The sequence below is a fragment of the Ochotona curzoniae genome, unplaced genomic scaffold, assembly GCF_017591425.1.
Source record: "Ochotona curzoniae isolate NIBS_2020 unplaced genomic scaffold, NIBS_Ocur_1.0 contig_2754, whole genome shotgun sequence".
NCBI lineage: Eukaryota > Metazoa > Chordata > Mammalia > Lagomorpha > Ochotonidae > Ochotona > Ochotona curzoniae.
Window position 1 is genome coordinate 1,762,767 of NW_024465582.1, and position 21,375 is coordinate 1,784,141.

Below are 21,375 nucleotides of genomic sequence, written 5' to 3' on the forward strand. Positions count from 1 at the left end.
CTTATTGATGTATTCCACAGAGTGAAAGATTTTACTTTTGAGGCAATTCAGTTTGTCAGTTCTTTCTTTTGTGCATTTAATATTGTGTCTAAAAAGCCATTGCCATACTCAGAGTCATCTAGATTTTCTCGTATGTTCTTTTCTAGATCTATAGGTTTGAGTTTTATATTTATACATATGATTCCTTTTGAGTAAATGATCTGTGTCTATATTCCTTTTCCGTTGCAAATCTCTTTCCAATTAGTCAAACATAGTTTGATGAAAGAACTATAATCTTTCCATTCTACTGCCTTTGCTCTATCAGACCATATTTGCTAAATGTGGATCTATTTTGTGACTCCATTGTTTTGTTTGTTAATACTGTGCTGTTTTATCTTCTGTCAGCCTGATTTCAGCTTTATTGTTTTTCTTCAGTACTTTCTGGATTATTCTGCATTTTCTGCTTTTTCTAATCACCTCAGAACCCATTTTCCTATGTGTGAAGGATGATGTGCTTGACTTTTGATTGCAGCTTCATTACAGCTCTGAATCGAGACGGGAAAGCTGGCTGTTTGACAACACTGATTCTTCTTATCCATCGACACTGGCTACCTCTCCATTTATTTAGCCTTTCTTTGATTTGTTTCATCAACGATGCTTAATTTTACTCCTAAATATTTGTGGGTGTACTTTGCCAGATTTAGACTTATCTGTACCTCTTTATATGAGTTATTTTTGTGAGATTTTAAATAAATTGCACTTCTTGTTGTGACTATATACAATGGCAGTTGGCATTTGAATGGTGTTCTGTTATCCTGCAACCAAGCTGTAATTGTTTATTAATTCAAGAACTTTCTTCATGTATTCTTTTGAATTTCCTACATGTATAGCATGTCATATGAGAGTATTATTTCTTATTTCTCAATGTGTACCTCTTATTTCCTTCACTTGGCTTAATAGATTAGTTAGGCAATGTCAGTTAGTACAATGTTAGTTAGTACAATTAGTTAGTACAATGTTAAAAAGAAGTGGTGAGTGGAGATAGCTTGTCTTGTTTGTGATCTCTGTGGCAAATTTCTAGTTTTTCCTCATTAAATATGATGGATTTTTAAAGTTTATACTCATTTTTATTGGGAATAAAGATTTACAGAGATAAGGAAAGAGAAGGAGAAAGATCTTCCAAACACAGGTTCGCTCCCCAAATGGCTGCAGTGGACAGAAATGAGCCTATCTGAAGCCAGGGGCCCATGCAGGTGAAGGATCTCAAGGCTCCATGACATCTTCCACTGCTGTCCCAGGCCACAGAAAGGGAGATGGATGGAAAGTGAAGCAGTTTGTAAAAGGGCTGGCACCCATTGGAATGCTGGTGCTTGAAGGCAGAAGGTTAGCCTGTGGAGTCACCAGCCCCAGTGTATGTTGTTAGCTGTAGGTTTTTGTAGAAACTGTTTTTCAAATTGTAGGAATTTCTTACATTCTAATTTTTTCTGGGAGATCTCATTACAAATAGGTGTTGGATTTTGTCAAATACTTCATCTATTTATGTGACCAGGTGACTTTCTTTAGCTAGTGGTATAATTGTACAGATGCCGCCAAACTAGAAGAAAATGAAATGAGAGGGATGGAAGGACATGATGAAGGAGGGAGAATAAGAGGAAAGCAAATATGGAAAGGAGGAAAGGAAGGAAGGAAGGGAAGGGGAGGGGAGGGGGGGAGGAAAGGAAGGAAGGAAGGAAGGGGGGGAAGGAGGGGAGGGGAGGGGTGGGGAGGGGAGGGGAGGGAGGGAAGGGAAGGGAGGGAAAGAGGAAGGAAGGAGGAAGGAAGGAGGAAGGAAGGAAGGAAGGAAGGAAGGAAGGAAGGAAGGAAGGAAGGAAGGAAGGAAGGAAGGAAGGAAGGAAGGAAGGAAGGAAGGAAGGAACTAATATTGGAGATGGACTATTTTTATTTTGGTTTTACAGTGTTCATTTCCAACTTTTGATTGTTTCTGGCAAGAAGTATACAGAAAAGGATCTGGAATACAGGTTTTTCTCACTTTGGACATCTGGTTGTAATTGTTAACTTTCACTTTTCCCCATGATAAGTTGGAAGGATAGAATGAAGAGCAAATTGTGTTGCCTGAAAAGGGCTAAAATGTATAAAGAACCATTTCAGAAAATGTGGCCCCTGTATTCAATGCAATTAAGGTGAATGTCACATTTGGACATCACAAGAAAAATCTACCTTCTCCCCAGGCAGGATATGCTATAAAATTTCCTAAGTGGAAAAGGCATAATGAAGGGTAACACATCCTTTGAGACCTCGGCAGTCACTGGTCACCCCAACTGCTCTCTGTTTCAGCACTGCTCAAGCTGTGTGTCTGGTTGACCAGCCCAAGCCTGTGAAGGAATACAAGTACCCTGAGAAGCTGCCGGGACAGCTGTATGATGCAGACACACAGTGCAAGTGGCAGTTTGGAGAGAAGGCCAAGCTGTGCATGCTGGACTTTAAGAAGGCGAGTGCTTATTGGCAAACAATCAGGGCACAGGATTCATGAAATCGTTTCATTGAGTGTAACCGACAGTGATATATTGTGCATTTATTGGGTACCTACCAAATGTCAAATCCTGTATTGGGGTTGGTCATATATAACAGGAAACACATGTTTTACCGTGTGCAGCGAGGATGATGGTAGAGGCCGTTGTGGATATCAGTTTTCATTTGAGAACTAACTTGGCCTGTGAGGTCAGATCATTGTCTCTGATTTATCATGTGGGAGCTCAGCTTATGACAGCATTAGTTGGCAAATTAATACTCTACATTCTTTTTCAAATAGTGTTAATAAAACAATGTGCCGTCTCTGTCCTCCTGTTATAATTTATTATAAAGCAGCAGCCTATCTAGGGCTTCTGAATATTGAACTCCCAAAGAAAGTATTTATAGCCCCTCACAGGAGGCAGTGTGTGCTCATCAGCCCACAGACATCGCCAGTCGTTTCCTACATAAACTCCTCGTAGAACACGAAGACATCTGCTTTTGCTAGTCAGGGGAAATCCAGATTTAGGAACTGGGCCTGCTGAACCACACGAAAAGCTGCCCATAAATTAAATGAAAGTAACTATTTTTGAGGTTTCTCTTATTCTAGTTTTTAATGAAATCAAGAGAAAAATAGACCATCTATACCATGGGCTATATGCAGTGGAGTATTTCTGAAAGCCCTGGGAATTCTCCCAACTTCTATTTAACGTGATAATCTTCTTTCTTTTACATTCGAGGAGAGTTTCCCCAAAGATCAATTACAGCTGTGGGCCAGAACTGGCCTCTTATCTCCTCCATGGGTAATCTCAGCTTGGAACAAGAACAATAAGTCAGTCTCCATCTGCCCATATTCGTGCTGTTACCTTTTTCATGGACAGAAGAAGTGAATTACCTAAGAGAGAGAGAGAGAGAGAGAGAGAGAGAGAGATGCTGTCTCCTGATTGTGAAGAAAAGGGGGCAGAAAGTAAAGTTTTCTTTAACAGTGAGTGTGTCTAGATCAGACCTCCGGCTTCCACATTGTTTGGTGTTGCAGCCATGGACCATGTTGGAAAATGCAGATAACAGTGAGTTAAGGACAGAATGTCTTGTCGTTGAGTACACCCAGTGAGGGGCATTCATTTTAAGCATAAAGTTTGATTTCAAAAGCCTTGTTCACCCATGTTTCCAGCACCCTAACCAAGACACAGCTATTTTCAGAACATATTCTATGTTTATTCCAAACCCTCTCCCCAGAGAAAGATTTCTTCCGCTGTTAGGATTTCTATCATCATATTGACACTTGGCCTTGTCTTGAGACTCACAATTAGCTGAATCCATGTGTTATAGCTCAGCTGTATAGCATTTCACCCTTAGGTTTGATAGCAGCTCTTGGTTTGCCCAGATACCCTCCAACAAACTGAGCAACTTTCTAATGCCAAGGTTCCGAGATATTTTATCACATGTTGAATTTTGTCAATTTGTGAATACTGTTATATTGTTTTGTCCTCTTGGTGTCCATGTGATGTACTGTTTTTGTTGGCTTTTGAATGCTGAACCTTTGTTCCTGGGGTCGCCCCACACAGCCGTAGCCTATGCTTCATTTTGGTGTTCTGCATGTTTGATGTAGATTCTACATGTTGTGTTCCGAGCGTTGGTCTTGTTCTCGTGTCACCCCAGGCCGTGCTGTCCGTCCTGTCGACCTCGTGCCTGTTCTGTGATACTCTGGATGTTGAAAGAGGTAGTGGAAGATGGGGCTTGTTTCTCTATGAGATGTTTCTGATCTTTCACCGATGGCTGTTATCTGTGCAAAGTTTTCTAGTGACTGCTTCAGCCATGCTAACAGAAATCCTTAGCTTAACTGATGGAATCCACCGGAAAAGGTGTCCCACGTGAGTCTTTGCTTGAGGAACATTGTTGGATATCTTCCAAATATCATCTGCCATGCTCTCACTTGTTCTTTAATTATTGGAAAATATGTCCTTTATATATCTTCCGTTTTTTCCTAATGGTGGCAATTTTTATTTTAATGTTTCCTCCTTGATCAACCCGCCTAGGAATTTATCAGATCAATTAAGCCTTTTAAAGATATCTAGGGTTGACAGTATTAACATTTTATTTTTGCTGGATTTATCAAATTTTGTTTTGTCTTTATTATACCTCAGAACTTACTGAGACTTTTTTTTTTATAACTTTAAAAAGGATAGACTTGGATCACTTATTGAAAGACTTCTTTCTTTTCCTAAAATAAACATTAAATTTGCTCAAAGCTGTTAGTTCCCTTTTAAATACTACATTAGCCTGAAAAATTTTACATGAAGTTCTTAATATTATCAGTTATGAAATATTTTTCGAAGTAACTGATTATTTCTTCTTTAACTCATGTGTTATTTAAAAGTGTATTAATTTGGAGCTAGCACAGTAGCCTAGTGGCTAAAGACTCCACCTTGCACACACTGGGATCCCATATGGGTGCTGGTTCTAATCCTGTTGGCCCTACTTCCCCTCCAGCTCCCTGCTTTTGACCTGGGAAAGCAGTCGAGGACGGCCCAAAACCTTGGGACCCTGTACCCATGTGGGATATCCAAAAGAAGCTCCTAGCTCCTGGCTTCAGATCAGCTCAGCTCCAACCACTGCAGCTTCTTGAGGAGTGAATCAGCAGACAGAAGATCTTCCTCTCTGTCTCTGTTCTTCTCTGCATATCTGCCTTCCCAATGAAAATAAGTAAATTTTTTTAAAGTATTAATTTCAAATAGTTAGTGACTTTCAGGGTACCTTAATTTTGATTTCTAGTGTAGTACAATTTTGTTCAGAGGGTATACTCCTGCAGGCTTTGGAGATTTAGTGAGATATATGATCCATCTTTTCAAAGTTCATCAGAAGTGTATATGATGAACACCTATGAGTGGATGTAAAGAGTTTTTTTCCACATTAAGGTACATTTTCATATAAATCCATCTTACATGAGCTTTCTGAAGCAGCCTCCTGTTTTATGGATTAGCAGATGGTCTAGCTTGGTGAGTATTGGCATTGCCAGTCGATGGAGTGCCACAGCGGTTGGGCACTGTTCATTTGATACTATCTCTGTGACTTCTGCCTCTTCCCCGATGCGTGCTGCCTGCTGGGGTGATCCCGTGGATTTAAGTAGAAATGTCTCCAAACTTGACTGTGTGTGCATGTTCACATCCCCTTCGGCTTTTGCTGGTGTCTGCATGTTCTGTTGGGTTTTTTAAGATTGATTTATTTCACTTGAAAAAGTTAGAGGAAGAGATACATAGAGAGAAATATCTCTTATCTGCTGGTTCACTCCCCAAATGACCACAGCAGCCAGAACTAAGTTACTCTAAAGCTGGGAGCCAGACCCCCCTCCTCTGGGTCTCCCACATGGCTACAGGAGCCCCAGCCAGCATCCACTGTGTCCCAGACCATCAGCAAGGAGCTGGATTGGAAGTGGAACAGCCAGGACTAGACCCAGTGACATAGGCAGAGAATCGGCCTGCTTCTGCACTGGCCGTGCAGAGCTGGTTGTGAAAGGTGCGTTGTTAAGTGCATGTACATTTATGCTTCTTAGGTCTTCTGATGATTATTTTATGTACCACCTTTTGTTATAGCGACCGTATCACTTTTCTTAGCCTCTACTTTTTCTGATATTAATATAGTCCTGTTATTTTTCATTTATTTGTAAATGTGCTTGTACTTTTTGTAAGATTTAATTTGTAACTTTTCAATTCGCTGTGCCTTTTGTTGTAAAGATATTTTTATTTTGTTTTGTTTTGCTGCCTAATTGAACAGTTTTGAACCCTAACCCAGAATGTTCAGGCCATTTAATTACTGGTAGACTTTAACCTGTGTTTTGCCATTTGATTTCTGTTAGTTTCCTGACTTTCCTTTTCATTTCTTTTTTTATGTCTTCTTTTGGATTGAACTTCAAGCAAATCACCCAGACCCAGATCAGGCGTTGTAGTTACCTTCCTGTGCTTCCTAACCTATATCATAAAATATGTGACACTTATGCATTTATATAAATAAATAGAGTTAGTTAAAAAATGATGTGCTAATCTGGGTGATAGATGAATGGCATTTTAGAACAACAAACCTGTTTTAGAAGTCTTATGCTATTTTTCATTTGAAAAGTTAGCAAATAACACAGATGCAAACTCATCCTTCTTTTGGGCAAATGAAAGTGTCTTTGGTATATATGTAGATATGCATGCATATTTGCATATAAATTCACATAAACCTATAATAATGATCTCTGTCCACTGATATATAATGTCAGCAGCGTTATTGATCAGAGTTTCCCGTTGCTTGGTAAATGAGTGATTGTGATATGTTCTATATCCTGCTACAGCATCGTTAGCAGTTGTCTCCTTAGCCTGCGTTTCTGAAAACCTGACAGAACAGGTTGAACCTGATGGAGCCCTAGTCATGTTACTGATGTGCCTCAGTGCATCTCCAAGCCAGCCTTTTGAAATACTGGTTTCACTGGAGGCATTATTCGGTGATGTGAAACAACCAAGTTGAGCTTGATGAGCAGAGTTCTTTAAGTATGTGCTGGAGTAGTAGATGAGGATCTTCATTAGCCATGGCAGCCCTTGGTTATAAAGATCAAAGCAAGGCAGAGCTGTCCACACAAAAGGCTTTGACTCTTTTTCTATCCAGCTTGAACATATTCTGCTTCCTCAACACGGCTGCTGACCTGACTCTGCAGACTGAAATATAAATGACCAGAATTACTTTGAAATTTGATCATCTCAGTCATTCTGGCCATTGCTGCTGACTTGGGAGCTGCCACCCCACCCTCACAGACCCAGCGAGTCTTCCCTTCCAACCCTGGACTCCAGAACCGTGATTTAATGGGATCTTTGTTCTAAGAGGACTTAGAAGTTTCAATAAGGATATAATGACATCCATCAGCAATCTTTAATACAGCTGTTGCAGTGTGTCCAGAAGTTATTTAAGCCAGTGTGTGATAAAAGTGAGCAGATCTGTTACGTTCAAGCTATTCATTTGTGATTCAGTGTTTGATCATCTAACTCCTTAAAGCATTGGAGTTTTTGCATGTCCAGAACTGAGTGCTGTGTTTCTATAGCTGATAGCTACAGCTGTCGAGGACCAAGGTCTCGAATGCTTTTTGATGTGTTGAAAAGACAGCAACATGAATTGTTTGAAAGTTCAAGGTTCTCCTGACTCCGGGATTTCTGCTCCCCTGGAGGACTAGAATTGTGGGTTGAGCAGGTAGTAGAAGGAGGCTGCTATACACAGTTGGCATGAGCCAGGGCACAGACTGAGTTACGGAACTGTATGCTTCAGTTCTGAGCTGGCATCAGCATGCCACATCTCTGGGACATTTACAGCCTAAAGTGTAGTAGCTCTGGGTGGTAGTCTAGATCAAAACAATTGTCCTCCTAAGTCATCTTAAACTTTCCCATGATTACAGTCCCCTAGTATCTATTAGTTTCATAATACATCAAAATTGCCCTGCTCATGCTATCATTGGTTTCCAGTGGGACAACTTTGCACAATGTTCAACTTACTAAGAAGACATTTACTGAAGAGCACTTAGGCACCAAACTCAAGCCAAGCAGTGATGATGAGTCCATTACAATCATCCAAGGGTCCCGCATGTGGTATAATGGTGAAGTTGCTGCCTGAGGTGCCCACAGCCTATGTTGGCATGGCTGGGTTCATGCTGAGGAAGCAGAACCAATTGGGATCCCAGCTTCTTGCAGCTGTGCCTTGAGAGGCAGCAAGTGATGTCTAGCGTTGGAGTCACTGTATCCCTCATGGAGAGCCAGACTGCATTCCCTGTTCCTAGCTGTGGCCTGGATCAGCCCCTGCTGTCTCAGGAATTTAGGAAGTGAACCAGTGGATGGTCCTCTCTGCCTTCCAAATATATAAAAACAACAGCATGTTAGAACAGCTCTTACCATGCACATATTGTCTTGGAAAGTCTCAGAAAAAGCCTTGTGAACAAATACCCTAGTTTCTAAAAAGCAACCACAGACCAGAGGCATGAATGCAGCCCGTGGCCTGCGGTTATGCTGGCCTCTCCTCCAGCCCTGGAAGTGGCAAAGGAAGTGCACAGTGGTTCAGTGCCAGCTAAGTGCCAGATCCTGGCCTGGGCACATTACCTACAACCACTTAGCCCTAGAGCACAACACTGCTTGGTGGTGTCACTTGCACAGTGAGGCTGCCAGGCTGTGCAGCCTGCAGCCATGTCTGTAGGAGCTGCCCATCTTCCTTGGAAGCCCAAGCTCTCTGCCAGACCAGTCTCTCCGGGTGACGAAACCGCAGTTGCAGCTTCATCTTTACCGCGGCGTATCTGCTGAGTCGGAGCTATGTCCCATCCTTCCAGCAAATCTCTCTGAGCCATCACTCCAGTGCAGGTACACCTGCTTCCTCCCTTCCTCCTGTCTGGGACTGATCCACTATGTCACCATCAGGTACTCAGCTTAGGTCCACCTACCCTGCTTTCAAGGAAGAAACAGTTATATCCTTGTAGTCTGTCAACTGAAGTCCTCTAAAGAGTCTGGACTAACCATGTTTGTTTTTTTAATTTGTAAAGCATAATTTTGCTATATTTATTATTAGTAAATATAAATAACTAAGACTTCAGGGCTAGCATTAAATGAAACGTGCCTTCTGATTCCTCATCTATCATATGCATCTGCTGCAAAGTAGATATTCGCTCTTGATTAAAAATACTCCCAATGAAACTATTCAATATAACTTGACACTAGAATGCTGGATTTTATGTCATTCTCTATACCTACAATGTCAGGACACACTCAGCAGAATGCTGGGCTTGTGACTGTTGTTGAGGGACTAACTTAGATGGGAACAGTGGTTGGAAGAATGTAGGGGAGGATGGAAGGGGGCATCCCTGAGCCTAAGGATCTGTCTGTACCATGAAAAATAATTTATTTTTAAAAAATGCACCTTAGGGATATGATCTATTATTTACTTATCTATTTATCTGAAAAGACAGTGAAAGAGGAAGACAGAAAGATCTTCCATATACTGGTTCACTTTCCAAATGGCCATGACAGGCAGCCTGAGCCACACCAAGACCAGGAAGCCAGAAGCACCTCTGGGTCGCTCTCCCATGTGGCAGCAGGGACTCAGACACTCAACCACCACTTACTTTATCTCAAAGTATGCATTAGCAGGAAACCGATTGGAAAGTAGAGGTTGGAGATAAACCCATTTACTTGAAAATGGGATGTGGGCATCTCAAACATGAACTTAAATACAACATCACAGCTCCCTTCCCCACTGTCAGTGCTCATCATAGGTGTGTGGGCCATGTGGGCACTGATTGCCTTTCATTTCTACCCCTCTTCAGGACATCTGTAAGGCTCTATGGTGCCATCAGATTGGCAGAAAATGTGAGACCAAATTCATGCCAGCTGCAGAGGGAACCCTCTGTGGGCCGAACATGGTAAGTAACTAACATTTGTGCAACCTCAGACTCAGGTCTTAGCTTTTTTTTTCAGGTGTCTTCCCTCCTCTTATATTGGTGTTTTTCATACCTGTATTTCTTATATACTTATACCATTGTCAAAACTTTGTGCTTATTCTGTATGTTTCCTATGAAGAGAGCTCCTTTGGCCATTATTGTGAAAATGTAATTGAAGGGCTGTCTGGAATCCATAGATACAGAAACCAGTCCATCTGGGAACATGAATCTGCAGACTGCAGTTACCCTCGTAAGCACCAGCATCCCCCGGGCTATGAGAGAATCAGAGCTCCATTTGAGGATGCCACCGTAGACAGTAAGAACCGCTCACTGCTCCCTTGGGAAAAGGAGAGAACTACAGTAGAAAAAAGAAGTGCATCAGATATACTATGTAGCAGAGTATAGCAATTTTGTCATTAAAATGAAACAACAAATGATCTCATCACTCAAGGATAATATTCCAATACTTTAAAATTTTCTCAGAATGCAGAATACCATTGGTGAAGACAGCAGCCATTTGAGCCATTTGTTAATGTATTTAATTAAGTGATTCTAATGGTTAAGGAAGAGGATTGCGTGTCTATAGGACCTCAAATGCAGCACACCCAAACATCTGGGAAAGGATACTTTTTTCTAAGACCAATAAGGAAAGAAACTATAAGAAAAAATAACATACTTTCAGTCTTTCAACACTCAAACACACTCAAAACCAGTCTCCCCAGTTGACGAAATGATTGTGGGTGGTTGCTGTGGTCAGTGGGGATGGTAAAGCTGACGGGGCACTTTTCAGTCAGCAGAAAGCCTGGTTAGCCTGGAACTGCCAATGCAGCATGAAGACTACGTTCCATGCACTGGAAAGCATTCTTGTGTACATACTAAAAGCTGTCATGGGACAGTCTTGCCAGAAGCTCAGCCAGGAAGCTAGCCAAGAGCCTAGACTCAACTGTTTGGTGGCAGGCAATCCAGGCACACCTGTGCAAACAGCCAGCCAGGTTGAGGGAGCGGCAGACCCAGCCAGAAGCAAAAGTGGTTGGAGGACAATGGAAGAGTGAGAGACAAAAGAGCCAGGTGAGCCAGGCTCTGGTTGGATATCTGACGGTACTGATACAATAGAGATGTTGTGACTTGATGTCCTTCATTTCAGGGACACTTAGCAAAGCAGTTTTGAAATAATGATGTAACATCTGGAAGTCATAACTGGGAAAAGTGACGGTGGACAGGGTGTGGGGCAAGTGAGACTGGATCCGACCGGAGACTGTAGAAGGCATGTGTTGGTTTCATGGGGGTCCTGTCCTATTTACTTGTGCTTGTCTTTACTGTTTGAGTGTGTGTGGGTTTTAAGGTCAGTGAAAGCTGTTGACGTCTCACTGTTTCTTTTTTTGAGTCTGTGGACTTCACAGATAATAGCAGCAAAGCAGCAGCGACGTTGTGTTTGTCAGTTCGACCTAAGACTCTTTGGGGAGCTGACACTCTCCTTGGAGGACAGTGTAGCTCTCAGTTACCTGGCTCCTGTCTGCAGCTCCACATCTGCTACTGACTTTCCTGAAAGCATTTTCCTTAAAAAAATTTATTTTTATTGGAAATACAGATGTACAGAGAAAAGACAAGACATAAAGAAAGATCTTACATCCATTGGTTCATTCTCCAAATGACCACAATGGCTGTAGCTGAGCCAATCCAAAGTCAGGCATCAGGAGCTTCTTCCAGATCTCCAGGCAGGCAGAGTCCCAAGGCTTTAGGCCATTCTCTGTCGCTTTGCCAGGCCACAAGCAGTGATCTGGATGGGATGTGGAGCAACCAGGACTCGAACCAAAACCCATATGGGATCCCAGTGTGTGCAAGCGAGGATTTAGCCACTGAGCCATCATGCTGGGCCCCGAAAGTATTTTCTGAGTTACAGATTTTGTTGCTCACCACGCCCTGTGTGAGAAAGCGATAAGCAGAAGCATTTGAAAATCAGAACAAACAATCACAAGGTATCCTCCTGACTTTTCCATAGAGGGGAGACGTTCCATCGCCCAGGCTGCGGGCAAGCGATGATGGAAGAGACACCAATTTGGGTTTTTTTGCTCATAAAATAAGAGGAATTATTAGCATTTTTAAATTCAATTATTCTTTGTTAAAAGTAACTTTAATTTGGGTCATTCAAAATTGGCATTCCTGTATGTCAGCCATGGTCAAATATCTGGGCTTTATTGTGCTTTATTTGACCTAGTACATCAATTGGTAATGGAAATACTGGTTTTTTTGCTCAGTACTATGCTGGTGGTGGTTATCTGGGAGAGAAAGAATTCAGCCTCACTTTGCCCAGTTCACAGGTCATGCTCTGACCGCTTCCAACAGGCCAGTGGTTGGTAGCCAGCGTCTTCCCTCCTCTCTCAACAAAGAGCCTGGAGCACTAGCTCTCTGACGTTGACACCACGCCAGATGGGTGGCCAAGGCCATGGTGCACTGTGCTGTGATGCTAGTATATGAAGAACTGATATCTCCATGAGAATTACAGTGAACGAGTGTTTTGGGAAGCAGGCACTGGCTGTCCAGTGTTCATGAGGGCAAGTGGGATTCCACAAGGACCATTTCCTCCTTGCAAAGCTGTGTGGTCTCCTGCATACCAGATGATTGCGATCGCTGAGCCCAGGTGGTGTGCCGTGAAAGGGCCAGCCAGGAATGACAAGGTGCTGAGTCCAGTGGAGCCCCAGCTGCACTCTGTCACCGGGGCTCCTTTGTCTGAAAATGAACTCTGAAAAGCACCTGTTCAGAAAGGCCACCGTGCACAAAGGCAGGCGCGCTGAGCCTTGATGAAGCTTAACCACTTCAGAGCTCAGACGTTGGGGAAGGATTCCTGTGCTCGTCTTTCCCACATGTGGGTTTACAGAAGGGTGCTGGGTTTGGTGGGGAAAGGGAGCCACTCACGGGGGAGGGTGCCAATATCTGCTTATTTTACAGTGAACAAATGACTACTGTTAATCCATGATTCATGTGAGCTGTTTTATTTTATTTTATTATTACAATGTCTAGTGGTGCCGTGGAGGGCAGTGTGTGAAGTACGGCGACGAAGGCCCCAAGCCCACTCATGGAAAGTGGTCGCCTTGGTCGGCTTGGTCCCCTTGCTCCAGGACCTGTGGGGGAGGGGTGTCCCACAGAGACCGCCTCTGCACCAATCCCAGGTAAGGAAGCCTTGTCGCCCTCCCCCTGTGACTTGGGGAGTCTGCTTTTCTTAGGGTGGAGGTTCATCCAGTCACTTCTTCGGACTGGAGCAGACCCCAGGATGGAGCAGTTGTTCACCCATCCACTTCCCAGACAACTACTCTTTCTTCTTAAGCGTGTGACCACAGTGAAGCTAAGGAGCCCAATGGCTGTATCGGGTTTGGATTTTAAGCACGTGCTGCTGAAAAACCAGAGGTCAACTTAAAAAAAAACAAAACCATTTTAAAAAGTACATAGAAGATGAACGTGAAGCAATCAGAACAATGATTTCATGCTGATACAAGGGTGATAGAGTCCCAAGCCCCTCTCCCCACCCGTGGAGGGAAGAGGCTCTCAGCCTCCCCTTGCTGCTGGCATGTCTGAGACTGAACCACACTCCATGTTATTCTGGTCCCTCGGAAGGATGAGCCCAGCATACCTGTTTTGTCATGTGCTCTCAGCCAGGCATGGTGTGGATTCCGTGGGGGTGAGCAGGCAGCACTGGCCATCAGAGCCCACCAGGAACAGCCCCCTCTTTCTGGCTCAGTACTGCCCAGCCTTGCCACCAGCAGGCGGGTGATGGAAAGGAGTTGCGACGTGGTTGGGTTTCAGTTTCCTTCGTGCCTTCCCTCTGTGTCTGTCTGGGGAAGCGGCAGCTGCTCCTGCCAAGCCGTGAGGACTCTGCTGTCCCCTTCAGAGGGAACCAACCCTCTGCCCAATCCCAACCTGTCCCACCAGGGCTGCACATGACATGTTCAGTGGCGAAAGGAAGATCAGCCAGACCATGAGCACCTAGGAGTGCACCAAGGGCTACTTAGAGATGTGCTTTTCTTCACTGTCTGCTCTGTGTACATTAGCATCATCTGCCCCTTGTCTCCCAGGAAGCTCCTGAGACACAGGGTTTCTAACTGAGCTCCACATTGCAGCCCATCCCATGGAGGGAAGTTCTGCGAGGGCTCCACTCGCACCCTGAAGCTTTGCAACCATCAGCAGTGTCCCCTCGGCAGCATGGACTTCCGTGCTGCTCAGTGTGCGGAATACAACAGCAAGCGGTTCCGTGGCTGGCACTACAAGTGGAAGCCTTACACACAAGTGGAAGGTAACTCCCAAGTCCCACTCTCTGGGGTTAGCCCGGCGCTTTATGTCTTAACTTTTGAAAAATAACATGATTAGTCAGTAGCATTCAGATAAACCAGACATCACTCCATGAGGTCAAGTTCACGTACCTTTTCCTGGGGTTGGTTTGGTGGGGCCAATAAGGAAACTTACCTAAACTTGATCGGCACTATGGTCAGACATCAAACCCCTAGCTTCTAAAAATTAAACTGGTAAGAAGCAGACCAGTATGCAGGAGGGGAGTGCGGAGTAAAATGAACTTTGAAACTGGGCTCCAAAACTGTGTGGTGCCCCTGTGTGGTGCCCTGTGTGGTGCCCCTGTGTGGTGCTGTGCTGCCTTCCGGAAGATACATTAGTTAATTGTGGAGGTATCACACACTAAATTGGATTCTTAGAATTTTGTTGCAGTGTCTCTTATAATAATGAGGACCACATCTGTAAATGCATCTCAGGGCTGTGGGAATTACTAAGGCAGACAGAATTTTCATCAGCATCTGTCCCTTCTTTACTAAGAGGGAACAAAAGCACAAAAAGGATTTCTGCTAAAGTTCAAGTTAACTGCTAAGCCGTGCAATCTTGGGAAGAACCGAGGGGAGATGGAGAGAGCTTTCTTAAGCTGTTTCTTAACCAGCAATCTTTTCATGTAAAAAACATTGTTCCATAGAGATTTCAGCTAAATTTTACTTTTATCAGTTCAAGTGTTTTATGTATTTCAACAAATGCATTACAAAACTTGGTGACTATCTTAATTCTTTAATTATAGTCTGGTAAGAATTTTGTGTAATTCTACAAAATGGTAGTAACTTTTTGCATTTCTATAAGAGGATAGCTAAGTATGCTAGTAAAACAGTAAAATACTGTGGTTAAGTAAACAAATATCTATTGAATGCCTACTATGTGCCAACCACTGTGTCAATAAGAATTACCGAGGGACACTACAGCACAGAAGCATTGAAAAGTTATAACAAATTTAAAAAGAAAATGCAAAGCTAATGAGGCAACTGTGAGGTGCCTTTGTAAGATGTTACTGTGTGGGAGTTGTTTTATGGGGAGAAAAGAAAATTTATCTAAAATTCAGAGCAAAAATGATCAGAGCTTAAGTATCTTTCTTATTTGTGTTTGTGTGTGTATTTCTTTTTAAGATCAGGACTTATGCAAACTCTACTGTATCGCAGAAGGATTTGATTTCTTCTTTTCTTTGTCAAATAAAGTCAAAGACGGGACTCCATGCTCGGAGGATAGCCGTAATGTTTGTGTAGATGGGATGTGTGAGGTAATGCTGATCGTTCGTTCATTCAACAAGTGTCTCCAGACAGCGCTTCACGTCAGGCTTCCTGTAGGGACTTAGACAAGAGGGGTGGCGGGAGCCCCTTCTCCCAGTCGCAGCCCAGTGGGGGAAAGGCAGAACACACGTGGGTGACACAGCATTATCCCAGCTTAGCCAGGAGAGGTAATGGAACTGTTTCTCAGATCGCAGGAACACCTGCCGACTCCCAGCCCTGTCGCTAAGTGATGCAGGAACCTCATGCACAGAGAGGAAAAGGGGAGAAGAGAGGCTTTCAAAGCCCTGACTGCCAGTGTGGGGAACGGGGATTGCCAGCCTGTGTCCTGAGGGGTAAGCTCTGGGTGTGGGCACAGTGCAGCCCTGTGATTAGGTGGCAGATTCCTGGCAGCTGTAAGAAGGGTCAGGGAAGGCAGGGGCAGCTGAGATCCCAGGGCACTCAGCAGCTCATGGAGCATCTCAGTCATTCCTAAAGTTTGAAGAGGCGTTGATGTGACTGCCTGGTAGGCAGGGAGTGAAAGGCTGAGCCAGACTGGCAGCTAATTGAACAGCAAGTGGCCGCCACAGAAGGGAGGAGTGGAAGAACATTCATTCTGCTGTGTCCAATACATGGCACGTGGGCAGCAGGCTCCTTAGTAAGAAACACTTCCACCTGCTGTTCTGCTGTCATGATTCTGGTGACCTCTGAGTTGTGTGACAGCACCCAGGGTGATCCTCCACATACAGCCTGAGTGTCCTCACTTTAGGGCGTGAGTGTTAGACCAGATAATTCCAGGAAGGTCTTGTACCACTTCCCACACTCCTGCTTGCCCTATTGTTAGTTGATTTTTCAAATATTGTATGATATTTTTGTTCTGATGTGGTGTCACAAACCCTGGATCCAAAGTGCTGTGAAATTTCAGGGAGGCCTTAATTTGTTTGGTTGCATAACTTTCCTGAACTGGTGCAAGACTATTGATTGATTCATGCCACAAGCTGTAAATATGTGTGTCTTTTACCATAGAAATACTAATGTGTTTCATCACTGGTTGTCACCTTATTTCTTCCTTGGACTCCTAAGTGCACCGTTTAATGCAAGACAGGTTTTATCTTTCTCAAATTCACAAACCTCTGAGCTCTGACAGCCATCTGGCCTCAAGGATTTGGAGCAAAGGACTGTAACTTAAGAGTTATCTAGTTCCTGAATGGACATATCCTTGCAGACTGTACTCTTTGCTAGGAAATGTAAAACAAGCAACATTGTGGAAATGTCAGGCAGCCCCTAAAATTCTAAGATGATAAACAAGTAACTCCCTTTATATTATCTATTTACAGGGAGAATTTCCATGTGGCCTGTATTAATGCCCTGCCATGGTGCATACCACATCTCATGTGGTAAATGCCAGTAGAACCTCATGGTGATACCACACTTCTTATGCTAAGCTCTTTACCCCCATCTGAAGCTCACCTGGGGTTCCAGTGTGATGCCCTGTGGGTTAAACGTAGGGCTCGGGACATCACAGGCATGTAGCAGTAACTGCAGACTGGGTCTGCCTCACATGTGAAGGCTTCCCAAACAGATATAAAGAGCAGAATTACATCCTCACGGTGCGCATATTGGGTATCCAATAAATATTCGTTAAGCACCCTGTGTCACTGGAAAGGGTTCTTGCATGAGATGGTGACATTGCCTCTGTTCTTTCTTGCATGGATGACAACGACCTCGTTGATCCCACAGAGAGTTGGGTGTGACAACATCCTGGGATCCAATGCTACTGAAGACTCATGTGGAGTCTGCAAGGGAAATAACTCCAACTGCACGACTCACAGGGGCCTGCACACCGCGCACCACCGCACCAACCGTGAGTACTACAGAGCAGCTCTCCGATGAAAACAGCTTAACCTGAAACCCCTTAGCATGAGGAGGCCAAGGTGACAGAATAGTGAAGACAGCCAGCTCTCTATTCCAACTGGGCAAGAAGAATATACTGTGCTCATGGATTGCAAAACAGACACCCTAGCTTCAGATGTTCTCAGGGGCTTTGACGTGACATTACTGATGAAATAGCCTGATTCTCCCTGTTTTGCTTCACCCAGGGTACTACCACGTGGTCACAATACCCTCTGGAGCCCGGAGTATTCACATTTGTGAACTGAACGTATCTGCCTCCTACATTTCTGTGCGCAATGACCTCCAGCAGTACTATCTGAATGGCCACTGGACCGTGGACTGGCCTGGCCGATACAAGTTTTCAGGCACCACCTTCAACTACAGGCGCCCCTCAAATGAGCCCGAGAGCCTAACTTCTGTTGGACCAACAAACGAAACCCTGATTGTGGAGGTAGAGGCGTTTCTAACCATGGGTTTCCAGAAAAGCCTTCTCACTGAACCCAAAGAAAAGCTAAGTGTTCCACATGACCAGGTTTCAGAACAGAAGCTGTGGAGCCTGGTCCTATTGCGTGCGTTAAGCTGTGACTCATGCGTTGCTCAGCCTGAGTAATCTCACTTACTAACAAAATACCATAGCCTCTGGACTTGGCAGTACCTGTCAGTGGGCAATGGCCCCTGCTTCCTCTCAATCAGGAACATCCTAACTTAGCTTTGATCAGGTGCTGGTGACAAAGTGTTCACTAGAAAGTGTAATGCGCTCTTTGGGTATCACCTTCTGATTCACCAAGATGCGAAGGTTTTAAGGGGATCCCACAGAAAGGGGAGCGAGGAAGATTATCCAGTACTTGTGTTTGGTCACAGGTCTTGAACATAGAGGAATGCACTGGGTGTAAGGTGGCAGAACAGAGTGACCACACGTTTTCCTAGCAGCCCTTGAGCCTGGTCGAGAGTTACTCCCACAGAAGTGGTCTGGATTTTGAAGGATGGACAATGCTTATTCTAGCCTTACAAACAGATTTTTGTTCAGATCATTGCTGTTCAGGTAGACTAACGCAACTGCCGTCATTTTGCTCCAGCTCATTTTCCTGTTTCTTCTTTTGCAGCTTCTGTTTCAGGGAAGGGACCTGGGCATCGCCTGGGAATATTCCGTGCCTCACTTGGGGGCTGAGAAGCAGCCAGCTGCCCCACCCAGCTACAGCTACACATGGGCCATAGTACACTCCGAGTGCTCTGCCACCTGTGGAGCGGGTAGGTCCTTCTCGCCAGCTCCTGGGCTGGGGCTCGGCCCCCTTCCTCACCTAACGAGTGTGCCAAAGATCTTTGAGAAATCGGCATATCCTGACCCTTCTGAGAAGTGAGGATGCACTTTCCTCATTTAAGTGTTGCCTGAAGAGTGTCCCAGACATCAGCTTATAAGAATTCTGGGTCTTCCCTTCCTACCTTGGGTCGTCTTTGGGCTGATATGCCAAAGATGTCTCCTGTGTCTGTCTGGGACTTTAGAAATCACACAGTGATCCACTTTCCAGCCCTGAGCCCTCAAAAAAGCAGAATGGAGAAAAGCAAAGCTGTCTTCTGGGAATAGTGGGCCTGCTCCCCACGTGTGCTCACAGGTCCAGGGAAGATCGGGTGACCACAACGCACCTCGCCCCATGACTGCAACTCCTTTCCCGTTGCGAGAGCCTCTCCAGGCTCAGGGAATACCAGAGTGTCAAGTCAAGTGTACCTCAGGCCTCCTGTCCCCGCAATATTCCTGTGGTGGTCACAGCCAGCAACTCTTTACTCACTGTTGTGGGGTGTACTTGTGCACAGGGGTGTTTAGCTTACAATATTGGAATCTCCAACAGTCATAACTGCTGACCTCGAGACATGCTGTGGGTCTTTCTGGCTTTCTTGGGGGCAGTTGATGGCTAAGTGGCTGTCACCACCACCCTTTGGGCCCGGGTACTCTTTAGGCTGCCACATGCCAGGCAGATCTGCCATTGAGACACGCCTGGGAGCATTCAGCACCCAGGCAGCTCCCAGGGATCACCTGCACTGGATGCCTGACGTCCCCAGCCTCTGTGTCGCCCGTTGTCAGTACCCACACTGGGTGCCTGACTCCCCAGCCTCTGTGTCGCCCGTTGTCAGTACTCACACTGGGTGCCTGACTCCCCAGCCTCTGTGTCGCCCGTTGTCAGTACCCACACTGGGTGCCTGACTCCCCAGCCTCTGTGTCGCCCGTTGTCAGTACTCACACTGGGTGCCTGACTTCCCAGCCTCTGTGTCGCCCGTTGTCAGTACTCACACTGGGTGCCTGACTCCCCAGCCTCTGTGTCGCCCGTTGTCAGTACCCATACTGGGCACCTGACGTCCATTGTCAGTGGTATTCACAGCCCTCATAATAGAAGGAATGTAAGGTTCTCGTGAGAACCACTGCACTCATTTGCTGCTGGTTTCCCAGTTTGTCTGCTTTGCTTACAGGGTTTCTTCTTTGTCTCATTCCTTTTTTTCAAACTGTATAAAAGAAGAGTATAGCTTTAGATAACAGCTGGAATTTATTCTACAGTTAAAGTTATTGAAAACATAGAGGCCCTTTGATAAAATCATGGCCTTTAAGACTGAATGCTCCTCTTTCAGCTACTTTGGCAAAGTATGAAGATTTTTAAGTGCTTTCCAAAGAACTGGCCAGAGCTGGTCTCTGTAAAAAGATGAAAGTAGCACGCTGCTCAGTGAAGTCACCACCTCCTGTGGCCAGGATCCATCGCACCTCAGCTAATGGCTTGCTCTCTCAGAATTCCTTACTGTAGTCTCTGCACTTTATACTCTGCCCCTCTCTTATCTGTTCATATGGGTTGTCTTGGAAAGTTGGCCAGCATGAATTTGGCATCCTCGTGGATGGTGTGATTTTTCTTCCTGACAGTTAAGTGAACACCGTCAGCATCAAGAAATCACCTTCAGATGTGCCATTAGGTAGAGAATAAAACTCGACTCTCGGTTATTGTATAGTCAGTGCTGAAGAGACCCCACCACATCTGGGAGGCTCATTTGAAAACATGCTTATTCACAAGCTGGTGCAAAAACTGACCTTGGGAAACCCAAACACCGTCATACATGTGGCTGCTTGTGTATATTTGTATAATCTCATCATATTCAGATCTGTGGAAACAAAGAAACATTCAAATTCACTTTTACATGGTTTATTTATTTCTTTGTTTAAAAGCGGCAGTGACAGAGAAAGGGGAAAAAACATTTGGTTCACTCTGCAGATAGTCACAAAAGCCAAGGTTAGGCCAGGCCAAAGGCAGGAGCCTGGAACTCCAGCCAGGGCTCCCCACATGGGTAGCAGGTGTTTCAATAGTTGAGTCAAATCTACTGCCTTCCCAGGCTTTTTAGGAGAAGGCTAAGCTAGAAATGAAGTGCCAATGACCCAATCCAATACTCCATTGTGGGCTAGAGTGACACAGCTGACACCCTGATGCACTGTCCTACAACACGGGTCCCTAAAGTCATCTTATATTAGCATTGTTTGTATTGATTGGCATATTATTTGAGATTCTCCAAAATGGAATCAAAATAAGATGTATTTTTAATGGACAGCTAGTATTCTTAAAGAAAAATACCTAATGCTAACTGATTCCTGCTTTTTACAGGCTGCCAGCAATGAATGCTTTTATAGCTTCCAGATTTCCTTAGAAATTACAAATGGTGACTCCATGTTTTACAGAGAACAGTTCAAAGGGGTGTTTTCTCAGTCTAAAACCTGTTCTTTGGAAAAATACTGCCTACAATACCTATATGTGTCACATGTTCACACACAGTGCACCTTTTCCACGTAGCACGTGGGCATAAGCTCTGAGGTGGAATTGCATAGGTTTTTATTTCCCCTTCATAAGCACAGATGCCTACAAGCTGAAGATCGCTTTTTGAGATGCCTCGTGGAAAAGGAACTGGGGGCTGTTGCTATGATGGAACCCCAGGCTGTAGCATCAACATCACTGGGGGACGTGTTGGAAA

General features: G+C 44.5%; 1 protein-coding gene across 1 annotated transcript in view; it reads left to right on the plus strand.

Moving 5' to 3' along the window:
- Positions 1-21,375, plus strand: part of ADAMTS16 (ADAM metallopeptidase with thrombospondin type 1 motif 16) — an 88,189-nt gene that overhangs the window by 41,808 nt on the left and 25,006 nt on the right. Inside the window, exons 10-17 of the mRNA XM_040977319.1 lie at positions 2,314-2,467; positions 9,815-9,910; positions 12,947-13,095; positions 14,041-14,213; positions 15,373-15,503; positions 17,230-17,353; positions 17,589-17,833; positions 18,486-18,630. Of these exons, the coding sequence (XP_040833253.1) occupies positions 2,314-2,467; positions 9,815-9,910; positions 12,947-13,095; positions 14,041-14,213; positions 15,373-15,503; positions 17,230-17,353; positions 17,589-17,833; positions 18,486-18,630 (1,217 nt within the window). The remainder of the gene's footprint in view (positions 1-2,313; positions 2,468-9,814; positions 9,911-12,946; positions 13,096-14,040; positions 14,214-15,372; positions 15,504-17,229; positions 17,354-17,588; positions 17,834-18,485; positions 18,631-21,375) is intronic.